Below are 12,209 nucleotides of genomic sequence, written 5' to 3' on the forward strand. Positions count from 1 at the left end.
AAGGCCGGGAGTGATCGCCAAGGCCGGGAGATTGCCAAGGCCGGAGTGATCGCCAAGGCCAGGAGATCGCCAAGGCCGGGAGTGATCGCCAAGGCCGGGAGTGATCGCCAAGGCCGGGAGTGATCGCCAAGGCCGGGTGTGATCGCCAGGGCCGAGAGTGATCGCCAAGGCCGGGAGATCGCCAAGGCCGGGAGTGATCGCCAAGGACGGGAGTGATTGCCAAGGACGGGAGTGATCGCCGAGGCCGGGAGATCGCCAAGGCCGGGCGAGATCGCCAAGGCCGGGCGAGATCGCCAAGCCGGGTGTGATCGCCAGGGCCGAGAGTGATTGCCAAGGACGGGAGTGATCGCCAAGGCCGGGAGAGATCGCCAAGGCCGGGAGATCGCCAAGGCCGGGAGATCGCCAAGGCCGGGAGTGATCGCCAAGGCCGGAGTGATCGCCAAGGCCGGGAGTGATCGCCAAGGCCGGGAGTGATCGCCAAGGCCGGGAGTGATCGCCAAGGCCGGGAGTGATCGCCAAGGCCGGGAGAGATCGCCAAGGCCGGGCGAGATCGCCAAGGCCGGGAGTGATCTCCAAGGCCGGGAAACCGCCAAGGCCGGGAGTGATCGCCAAGGCCGGGAGTGATCGCCAAGGCCGGGAGCGATCGCCAAGGCCGGGAGATCGCCAAGGCCGGGAGTGATCGCCAAGGCCGGAGTGATCGCCAAGGCCGGGGAGTGATCGCCAAGGCCGGGAAATCGCCAAGGCCGGGAGATCGCCAAGGCCGGGAGTGATCGCCAAGGCCGGGTGTGATCGCCAAGGCCGGGAGTGATCGCCAAGGCCGGGAGTGATCGCCAAGGCCGGGAGTGATCGCCAAGGCCGGGAGTGATCGCCAAGGCCGGGAGTGATCGCCAAGGCCGGGAGTGATCGCCAAGGCCGGGAGTGATCGCCAAGGCCGGGAGTGATCGCCAAGGCCGGGTGTGATCGCCAGGGCCGAGAGTGATCGCCAAGGCCGGGAGATCGCCAAGGCCGGGAGTGATCGCCAAGGACGGGAGTGATTGCCAAGGACGGGAGTGATCGCCGAGGCCGGGAGATCGCCAAGGCCGGGCGAGATCGCCAAGGCCGGGCGAGATCGCCAAGGCCGGGTGTGATCGCCAGGGCCGAGAGTGATTGCCAAGGACGGGAGTGATCGCCAAGGCCGGGAGAGATCGCCAAGGCCGGGAGATCGCCAAGGCCGGGAGATCGCCAAGGCCGGGAGTGATCGCCAAGGCCGGAGTGATCGCCAAGGCCGGGAGTGATCGCCAAGGCCGGGAGTGATCGCCAAGGCCGGGAGTGATCGCCAAGGCCGGGAGTGATCGCCAAGGCCGGGAGAGATCGCCAAGGCCGGGCGAGATCGCCAAGGCCGGGAGTGCGGGAGTGATCTCCAAGGCCGGGAAACCGCCAAGGCCGGGAGTGATCGCCAAGGCCGGGAGTGATCGCCAAGGCCGGGAGCGATCGCCAAGGCCGGGAGATCGCCAAGGCCGGGAGTGATCGCCAAGGCCGGAGTGATCGCCAAGGCCGGGAGTGATCGCCAAGGCCGGGAAATCGCCAAGGCCGGGAGATCGCCAAGGCCGGGAGTGATCGCCAAGGCCGGGTGTGATCGCCAAGGCCGGGAGTGATCGCCAAGGCCGGGAGTGATCGCCAAGGCCGGGAGTGATCGCCAAGGCCGGGAGTGATCGCCAAGGCCGGGAGTGATCGCCAGGCCGGGAGTGATCGCCAAGGCCGGGAGATCGCCAAGGCCGGAGTGATCGCCAAGGCCGGGAGTGATCGCCAAGGCCGGGAGTGATCGCCAAGGCCGGGAGAGATCGCCAAGGCCGGGAGATCGCCAAGGCCGGGAGTGATCGCCAAGGCCGGGAGTGATCGCCAAGGCCGGGAGATTGCCAAGGCCGGAGTGATCGCCAAGGCCAGGAGATCGCCAAGGCCGGGAGTGATCGCCAAGGCCGGGAGTGATCGCCAAGGCCGGGAGTGATCGCCAAGGCGGGTGTGATCGCCAGGGCCGAGAGTGATCGCCAAGGCCGGGAGATCGCCAAGGCCGGGAGTGATCGCCAACAGGACGGGAGTGATTGCCAAGGACGGGAGTGATCGCCGAGGCCGGGGAGATCGCCAAGGCCGGGCGAGATCGCCAAGGCCGGGCGAGATCGCCAAGGCCGGGTGTGATCGCCAGGGCCGAGAGTGATTGCCAAGGACGGGAGTGATCGCCAAGGCCGGGAGAGATCGCCAAGGCCGGAGATCGCCAAGGCCGGGAGATCGCCAAGGCCGGGAGTGATCGCCAAGGCCGGAGTGATCGCCAAGGCCGGGAGTGATCGCCAAGGCCGGGAGTGATCGCCAAGGCCGGGAGTGATCGCCAAGGCCGGGAGTGATCGCAAGGCCGGGAGAGATCGCCAAGGCCGGGCGAGATCGCCAAGGCCGGGAGTGATCTCCAAGGCCGGGAAACCGCCAAGGCCGGGAGTGATCGCCAAGGCCGGGAGTGATCGCCAAGGCCGGGAGCGATCGCCAAGGCCGGGAGATCGCCAAGGCCGGGCGAGATCGCCAAGGCCGGGCGAGATCGCCAAGGCCGGGTGTGATCGCCAGGGCCGAGAGTGATTGCCAAGGACGGGAGTGATCGCCAAGGCCGGGAGAGATCGCCAAGGCCGGGAGATCGCCAAGGCCGGGAGATCGCCAAGGCCGGGAGTGATCGCCAAGGCCGGAGTGATCGCCAAGGCCGGGAGTGATCGCCAAGGCCGGGAGTGATCGCCAAGGCCGGGAGTGATCGCCAAGGCCGGGAGTGATCGCCAAGGCCGGGAGAGATCGCCAAGGCCGGGCGAGATCGCCAAGGCCGGGAGTGATCTCCAAGGCCGGGAAACCGCCAAGGCCGGGAGTGATCGCCAAGGCCGGGAGTGATCGCCAAGGCCGGGAGCGATCGCCAAGGCCGGGAGATCGCCAAGGCCGGGAGTGATCGCCAAGGCCGGGAGTGATCGCCAAGGCCGGGAGTGATCGCCAAGGCCGGGAGTGATCGCCAAGGCCGGGAGAGATCGCCAAGGCCGGGAGTGATCGCCAAGGCCGGGAGAGATCGCCAAGGCCGGGAGTGATCGCCAAGGCCGGAGTGATCGCCAAGGCCGGGAGTGATCGCCAAGGCCGGGAGATCGCCAAGGCCGGGAGTGATCGCCAAGGCCGGGAGATCGCCAAGGCCGGGAGTGATCGCCAAGGCCGGGAGTGATCGCCAAGGCCGGGAGAGATCGCCAAGGCCGGGAGTGATCGCCAAGGCAGGAGTGATCGCCAAGGCTGGGAAATCGCCAAGGCCGGGAGTGATCGCCAAGGCCGGGGAGTGATCGCCAAGGCCGGGAGTGATCGCCAAGGCTGGGAAATCGCCAAGGCCGGGGAGTGATCGCCAAGGCCGGGAGTGATCGCCAAGGCTGCGAGATCGCCAAGGCCGGGAGTGATCGCCAATGCCGGGAGTGATCGCCAAGGCTGCGAGATCGCCAAGGCCGGGAGTGATCGCCAAGGCCGGGAGTGATCGCCAAGGCCGGGAGTGATCGCCAAGGCCGGGGAGTGATCGCCAAGGCTGCGAGATCGCCAAGGCCGGGAGTGATCGCCAAGGCCGGGAGTGATCGCCAAGGCTGCGAGATCGCCAAGGCCGGGAGTGATCGCCAAGGCCGGGAGTGATCGCCAAGGCCGGGAGTGATCGCCAAGGCTGCGAGATCGCCAAGGCCGGGAGTGATCGCCAAGGCCGGGAGTGATCGCCAAGGCCGGGAGTGATCGCCAAGGCCGGGAGAGATCGCCAAGGCCGGGAGTGATCGCCAAGGCTGGGAGAGATCGCCAAGGCCGGGAGATCGCCAAGGCCGGGAGTGATCGCCAAGGCCGGGAGTGATCGCCAAGGCCGGGAGTGATCGCCAAGGCCGGAGAGATCGCCAAGGCCGGGAGATCGCCAAGGCAGGAGTGATCGCCAAGGCTGGGAAATCGCCAAGGCCGGGAGTGATCGCCAAGGCCGGGAGTGATCGCCAAGGCCGGGAGTGATCGCCAAGGCTGCGAGATCGCCAAGGCCGGGAGTGATCGCCAAGGCTGGGAGTGATCGCCAAGCCGGGAGTGATCGCCAAGGCTGCGAGATCGCCAAGGCCGGGAGTGATCACCAAGGCCGGGAGAGATCGCCAAGGCCGGGAGATCGCCAAGGCCGGGAGTGATCGCCAAGGCCGGGAGTGATCGCCAAGGCCGGGAGTGATCGCCAAGGCCGGGAGTGATCGCCATGGCCGGGAGTGATCGCCAAGGCCGGGAGATCGCCAAGGCGGGAGTGATCGCCAAGGCCGGGAGAGATCGCCAAGGCCGGGAGTGATCGCCAAGGCCGGGAGATCGCCAAGGCCGGGAGATCGCCAAGGCCGGGAGTGATCGCCAAGGCTGGGAGTGATCGCCAAGGCCGGGAGAGATCGCCAAGGCCGGGAGATCGCCAAGGCCAGGAGAGATCGCCAAGGCCGGGAGATCGCCAAGGCCGGGAGTGATCGCCAAGGCTGGGAGTGATCACCAAGGCCGGGAGTGATCGCCAAGGCTGGGAGTGATCGCCAAGGCCGGCAGTGATCGCCAAGGCCGGGAGTGATCGCCAAGGCTGGGAGTGATCGCCAAGGCCGGGAGTGATCGCCAAGGCCGGGAGATCGCCAAGGCCGGGAGTGATCGCAGGCGGGAGTGATCGCCAAGGCCGGGAGTGATCGCCAAGGCCGGGAGTGACCGCCATGGCCGGGAGTGATCGCCAAGGCCGGGAGATCGCCAAGGCCGGGAGTGATCGCCAAGGCCGGGAGAGATCGCCAAGGCCGGGAGTGATCGCCAAGGCCGGGAGATCGCCAAGGCCGGGAGATCGCCAAGGCCGGGAGTGATCGCCAAGGCTGGAGTGATCGCCAAGGCCGGGAGAGATCGCCAAGGCCGGGAGATCGCCAAGGCCAGGAGAGATCGCCAAGGCCGGGAGATCGCCAAGGCCGGGAGTGATCGCCAAGGCCGGGAGTGATCGCCAAGGCCGGGAGATCGGCAAGGCCGGGAGTGATCGCCAAGGCCGGGAGTGATCGCCAAGGCCGGGAATGATCGCCATGGCTGGGAGATCGCCAAGGCCGGGAGATCGGCAAGGCCGGGAGTGATCGCCAAGGCCGGGAGATCGGCAAGACCGGGAGATCGCCAAGGCTGGGAGTGATCGCCAAGGCCGGGAGTGATCGCCAAGGCCGGGAGTGATCGCCAAGGCTGGGAAATCGCCAAGGACGGGAGTGATCGCCAAGGCTGGGAGTGATCGCCAAGGCCGGGAGTGATCGCCAAGGCCGGGAGTGATCGCCAAGGCTGGGAGTGATCGCCAAGGCCGGGAGATCGCCAAGACCGGGAGATCGCCAAGACCGGGAGATCGGCAGGGCCCGTTCCCCCTCAATGCCCCGCCCCCCTCAATGCTCCTCCCATCGATGACTCCAACCCGCTTGATGGCCCATCCACCTCGATGACCCCTCCCCCTCGATGCCCCCTCCCCCTCGATGCCCCATCCCCCTCGATGCCCCATCCCCTCGATGACCCCTCCCCCTCGATGACCCCTCCCCCTCGATGTCCCTTCCCCTCGATGCCCCCACTCCCTCAATGCCCCCTCCCCCTCGATGTCCCTCCCCCTCGATGCCCCCTCCCCTCATGATGTCCCTCCTCCTCGATGCCCCCTCCCCCTCATTGCCCTGCCGCTCAGTGTCTCCTCCCCCTTGATTTCCCCTCCCCTCGATGCTCCTCCCCCTCGATGTCCCTCTCTCTTCATGTCCCCACCCCTTCGCTGCCCCTCCCCATCAATGCCCCCCTCTCGATGCCCCCTCCACCTCCAGCCCCTCTCACTCCGCCAAACCCCCCCCCCCCGTGACCCTCTCTCCACGACACCCCCTCCATCAGCCCCACCCCACCGTCCCGCTGGACAAACCTTCCCCCCAGCCACTAACCCAACACTGCCTCCCGCTGCCTCAGACGCTCTCCCCGCGTACCGTGTTTTTCTGCGGCTGGTGGCTGGAATCTGAGGTGGGGGAGGGAGAGGGAGAGAGAGAGAGAGAGGGACCGTTAGTAATTCAATAATGTGACCCCCTCACCGCGGCCCATAATAACCCCTCCCTCCCCCCCCCCCTCCCTACCTGATACTCACCCTGATCCCTGCTAGACCGTGTCCGGCTGCCCTGTGGGGACTGTGGCACGACTGGCATCAGGGCCTGCCGGATGGCTTGCTCCCAGGCCTGGGCCACGCCAGAGCCTCGAAGCCCTCCCGACAGGCCCGAGCTCAGAGCCTCAGCCGAGACGTGGAGGTTCTCCCCCACGTACAGGGTGTCCGAGTCAGTGATCACCTCGAAAGAGTGGGGGGCGGCGCCCGGCGACAGACTGCAGAACTCCTTGGCGGACTTGACCAGAAGGATTTGGGAGAGGGGGATCTCCTGCGAGTGTGAGAGAGAGAGAGAGAGAGAGAGAGAGGAGAGTGTCACGCTGAACTGGAGCAGTGTTTTTCAAACTTTTTTTTCCGGGGACCATTTTACCAACCGGTCAACGTTCGGCACCCACGCCGGCCGACCTGCGCGACCCACGCCGGCCGACCTGCGCGACCCACGCCGGCCGACCTTCGCGACCCACGCTGCCGACCTGCCCGACCCACCATTTTCGATTGCCTTGTTCACTGCTGACAAAAATGGAGGAAATGGTTTTTGGTCCCTTTGGCCCTCGTACCCGCTCCTCCAATGGAACCTGTTGGATGAAGGGGAAGCCTTCCGGTGTGGGAAAGTATGGAGGCTCCATCTGTCCAAAGTTCTGCATTTTTTTCCTGGAAAATTTATCAAAGAACCCCCCCCCCCCCGAACTAGTAAAAAAAAAATTAATTAAACGAATAAACCCCCCCCCCCCCCCCCCCCCCCCCCGAACTTATAAAAAAAAATAGCTGCGACACGATGATCTGGCAGTGCGGCCAAATATTTAATATCTGTTCCCGGCCATTTTGAAGGCCGCTCGCAGCCGGCGTGATTAAAAGCCGGCTCCTGTGCCTGTCGCGCGCGGATTTACGAGATCGGGAGTGCGGCGACGGGCAGCTCCGCGACCCTCCCGCGGCTCGCACCCCCGGGTGTGACAATGCCTGAACTGGAGGGTGAAGGAAGACAGGCGTCCTGCTCGAAGCCGGACACCGAGGGACATTCAGGCTCCCATTCAACAAGCGGGAATTCTGCAATACCTTGTAGAACTTGGTCCCCGTTTCGTTCTGATAGAGAGTGATGCACTTGCTGTCCAGCCGCCAGTAATGTCTCTTCCTCTGTCAAGTAATCAAGATCAGAAATAAATAAGCAGAGCTCAGCTACACAGAGAGTGATTCTCACCCTGAATAAACAGTGACTCTGTACAGTTACACAGTGAGTGATCCTCACCCTGAATAAACAGTGACTCTGTACAGTTACACAGTGAGTGATCCTCACACTGCTGAATAAACAGTGACTCTGTACAGTTACACAGTGAGTGACCCTCACCCTGCTGAATAAACAGTGACTCTGTACAGTTACACAGTGAGTGATCCTCACCCTGCTGAATAAACAGTGACTCTGTACAGTTACACAGTGAGTGACCCTCACCCTGCTGAATAAACAGTGACTCTGTACAGTTACACAGTGAGTGACCCTCACCCTGCTGAATAAACAGTGACTCTGTACAGTTACACAGTGAGTGATCCTCACCCTGCTGAATAAACAGTGACTCTGTACAGTTACACAGTGAGTGATCCTCACCCTGAATAAACAGTGACTCTGTACAGTTACACAGTGAGTGACCCTCACCCTGCTGAATAAACAGTGACTCTGTACAGTTACACAGTGAGTGATCCTCACCCTGCTGAATAAACAGTGACTCTGTACAGTTACACAGTGAGTGACCCTCACCCTGCTGAATAAACAGTGACTCTGTACAGTTACACAGTGAGTGATCCTCACCCTGAATAAACAGTGATTCTGTACAGTTACACAGTGAGTGATCCTCACCCTGAATAAACAGTGACTCTGTACAGTTACACAGTGAGTGATCCTCACCCTGAATAAACAGTGACTCTGTACAGTTACACAGTGAGTGACCCTCACCCTGCTGAATAAACAGTGACTCTGTACAGTTACACAGTGAGTGACCCTCACCCTGCTGAATAAACAGTGACTCTGTACAGTTACACAGTGAGTGATCCTCACCCTGCTGAATAAACAGTGACTCTGTACAGTTACACAGTGAGTGATCCTCACCCTGCTGAATAAACAGTGACTCTGTACAGTTACACAGTGAGTGATCCTCACCCTGAATAAACAGTGACTCTGTACAGTTACACAGTGAGTGATCCTCATCCTGAATAAACAGTGACTCTGTACAGTTACACAGTGAGTGATCCTCACCCTGCTGAATAAACAGTGACTCTGTACAGTTACACAGTGAGTGATTCTCACCCTGCTGAATAAACAGTGACTCTGTCCAGTTACACAGTGAGTGATCCTCACCATGAATAAACAGTGACTCTGTACAGTTACACAGTGAGTGATCCTCACCCTGAATAAACAGTGACTCTGTACAGTTACACAGTGAGTGATCCTCACCCTGAATAAACAGTGACTCTGTACAGTTACACAGAGAGTGACCCTCACCCTGCTGAATAAACAGTGACTCTATACAGTTACACAGTGAGTGATCCTCACCCTGCTGAATAAACAATGACTTTGTACAGTTACACAGTGAGTGATCCTCACCCCGCTGAATAAACAGTGACTCTGTACAGTTACACAGTGAGTGATCCTCACCCTGAATAAACAGTGACTCTGTATAGTTACACAGTGAGTGATCCTCACCCTGCTGAATAAACAGTGACTCTCTACAGTTACACAGTGAGTGATCCTCACCCTGCTGAATAAACAGTGACTCTGTACAGTTACACAGTGAGTGATCCTCACCCTGAATAAACAGTGACTCTGTACAGTTACACAGTGAGTGATCCTCACACTGCTGAATAAACAGTGACTCTGTACAGTAACACAGTGAGTGATCCTCACCCTGCTGAATAAACAGTGACTCTGTACAGTTACACAGTGAGTGATCCTCACCCTGCTGAATAAACAGTGACTCTGTACAGTTACACAGTGAGTGATCCTCACCCTGCTGAATAAACAGTGACTCTGTACAGTTACACAGTGAGCGGTCCTCACCCTGAATAAACAGTGACTCTGTACAGTTACACAGTGAGTGATCCTCGCCCTGCTGAATAAACAGTGACTCTGTACAGTTACACAGTGAGTGACCCTCACCCTGCTGAATAAACAGTGACTCTGTACAGTTACACAGTGAGTGATCCTCACCCTGCTGAATAAACAGGAACCCTGTACAGTTACACAGTGAGTGATCCTCACCCTGCTGAATAAACAGTGACTCTGTAGAGTTGCACAGTGAGTGATCCTCACCCTGAATAAACAGTGACTCTGTACAGTTACACAGTGAGTGACCCTCACCCTGCTGAATAAACAGTGACTCTGTTCAGTTACACAGTGAGTGATCCTCACCCTGCTGAATAAACAGTGACCCTGTACAGTTACACAGTGAGTGACCCTCACCCTGCTGAATAAACAGTGACTCTGTACAGTTACACAGTGAGTGATCCTCACCCTGCTGAATAAACATGGACCCTGTACAGTTACACAGTGAATGATCCTCACCCTGAATAAAGAGTGACTCTGTACAGTTACACAGTGAGTGACCCTCACCCTGCTGATTAAACAGTGACTCTGTACAGTTACACAGTGAGTGATCCTCACCCTGCTGAATAAACAGGGACCCTGTACAGTTACACAGTGAGTGATCCTCACCCTGAATAAACAGTGACTCTGTACAGTTACAGTGAGTGATCCTCACCCTGAATAAACAGTGACTCTGTACAGTTACACAGTGAGTGACCCTCACCCTGCTGAATAAACAGTGACTCTGTACAGTTACACAGTGAGTGATCCTCACCCTGCTGAATAAACAGCGACTCTGTACAGTTACACAGTGAGTGATCCTCACCCTGAATAAACAGTGACTCTGTACAGTTACACAGTGAGTGATCCTCACACTGCTGAATAAACAGTGACTCTGTACAGCAACACAGTGAGTGACCCTCACACTGCTGAATAAACAGTGACTCTGTACAGTTACACAGTGAGTGACCCTCACTCTGAATAAACAGTGACTCTGTACAGTTACACAGTGAGTGATCCTCACCCTGCTGAATAAACAGTGACTCTGTACAGCAACACAGTGAGTGACCCTCACACTGCTGAATAAACAGTGACTCTGTACGGTTACACAGTGAGTGACCCTCACTCTGAATAAACAGTGACTCTGTACAGTTACACAGTGAGTGACCCTCACCCTGCTGAATAAACAGTGACTCTGTACAGTTACACAGTGAGTGATCCTCACCCTGCTGAATAAACAGTGACTCTGTACAGTTACACAGTGAGTGACCCTCACCCTGCTGAATAAACAGTGACTCTGTACAGTTACACAGTGAGTGACCCTCAACCTGAATAAACAGTGACTCTGTACAGTTACACAGTGAGTGATCCTCACCCTGCTGAATAAACAGTGACTCTGTACAGTTACACAGTGAGTGATCCTCACCCTGCTGAATAAACAGTGACTCTGTCCAGTTACACAGTGAGTGATCCTCACCCTGAATAAACAGTGACTCTGTACAGCTACACAGTGAGTGATCCTCACCCTGCTGAATAAACAGTGACCCTGTACAGTTACACAGTGAGTGACCCTCACCCTGCTGAATAAACAGTGACACTGTACAGTTACACAGTGAGTGATCCTCAGCCTGCTGAATAAACAGTGACTCTGTACAGTTACACAGTGAGTGACCCTCACCCTGCTGAATAAACAGTGACACTGTACAGTTACACAGTGAGTGATCCTCACCCTGCTGAATAAACAGTGACTCTGTACAGTTACACAGTGAGTGACCCTCACGCTGCTGAATAAACAGTGACTCTGTATAGGTACACAGTGAGTGATCCTCACCCTGAATAAACAGTGACTCTGTACAGTTACACAGTGAGTGACCCTCAACCTGAATAAACAGTGACTCTGTACAGTTACACAGTGAGTGACCCTCACACTGCTGAATAAACAGTGACTCTGTACGGTTACACAGTGAGTGACCCTCACTCTGAATAAACAGTGACTCTGTACAGTTACACAGTGAGTGACCCTCACCCTGCTGAATAAACAGTGACTCTGTACAGTTACACAGTGAGTGATCCTCACCCTGCTGAATAAACAGTGACTCTGTACAGTTACACAGTGAGTGACCCTCACCCTGCTGAATAAACAGTGACTCTGTACAGTTACACAGTGAGTGACCCTCAACCTGAATAAACAGTGACTCTGTACAGTTACACAGTGAGTGATCCTCACCCTGCTGAATAAACAGTGACTCTGTACAGTTACACAGTGAGTGATCCTCACCCTGCTGAATAAACAGTGACTCTGTCCAGTTACACAGTGAGTGATCCTCACCCTGAATAAACAGTGACTCTGTACAGCTACACAGTGAGTGATCCTCACCCTGCTGAATAAACAGTGACCCTGTACAGTTACACAGTGAGTGACCCTCACCCTGCTGAATAAACAGTGACACTGTACAGTTACACAGTGAGTGATCCTCAGCCTGCTGAATAAACAGTGACTCTGTACAGTTACACAGTGAGTGACCCTCACCCTGTTGAATAAACAGTGACACTGTACAGTTACACAGTGAGTGATCCTCACCCTGCTGAATAAACAGTGACTCTGTACAGTTACACAGTGAGTGACCCTCACGCTGCTGAATAAACAGTGACTCTGTATAGGTACACAGTGAGTGATCCTCACCCTGAATAAACAGTGACTCTGTACAGTTACACAGTGAGTGACCCTCACCCTGAATAAACAGTGACTCTGTACAGTTACACAGTGAGTGATGCTCACCCTGCTGAATAAACAGTAACTCTGTACAGTTACACAGTGAGTGACCCTCACCCTGAATAAACAGCGACTCTGTACAGTTACACAGGGAGTGATCCTCACCCTGCTGAATAAACAGTGACTCAGTACAGTTACACAGTGAGTGATCCTCACCCTGCTGAATAAACAGTGACTCTGTACAGTTACACAGTGAGTGATCCTCACCCTGCTGAATAAACAGTGACTCTGTA

General features: G+C 57.8%; 1 protein-coding gene across 1 annotated transcript in view; it reads right to left on the reverse strand.

Annotated features, from left to right (window-relative positions):
* LOC140400196 (serine/threonine-protein kinase D3-like) overlaps positions 1-12,209 on the reverse strand; it is a 108,533-nt gene that overhangs the window by 11,632 nt on the left and 84,692 nt on the right. The window contains exons 9-11 of the mRNA XM_072489663.1: positions 7,190-7,267; positions 6,125-6,407; positions 5,970-5,998 (exon numbers count right to left, since the gene is read on the reverse strand). Coding sequence (XP_072345764.1) covers positions 5,970-5,998; positions 6,125-6,407; positions 7,190-7,267 — 390 coding nt within the window. The remainder of the gene's footprint in view (positions 1-5,969; positions 5,999-6,124; positions 6,408-7,189; positions 7,268-12,209) is intronic.

The sequence above is a fragment of the Scyliorhinus torazame genome, chromosome 24, assembly GCF_047496885.1.
Source record: "Scyliorhinus torazame isolate Kashiwa2021f chromosome 24, sScyTor2.1, whole genome shotgun sequence".
Classification (NCBI taxonomy): domain Eukaryota; kingdom Metazoa; phylum Chordata; class Chondrichthyes; order Carcharhiniformes; family Scyliorhinidae; genus Scyliorhinus; species Scyliorhinus torazame.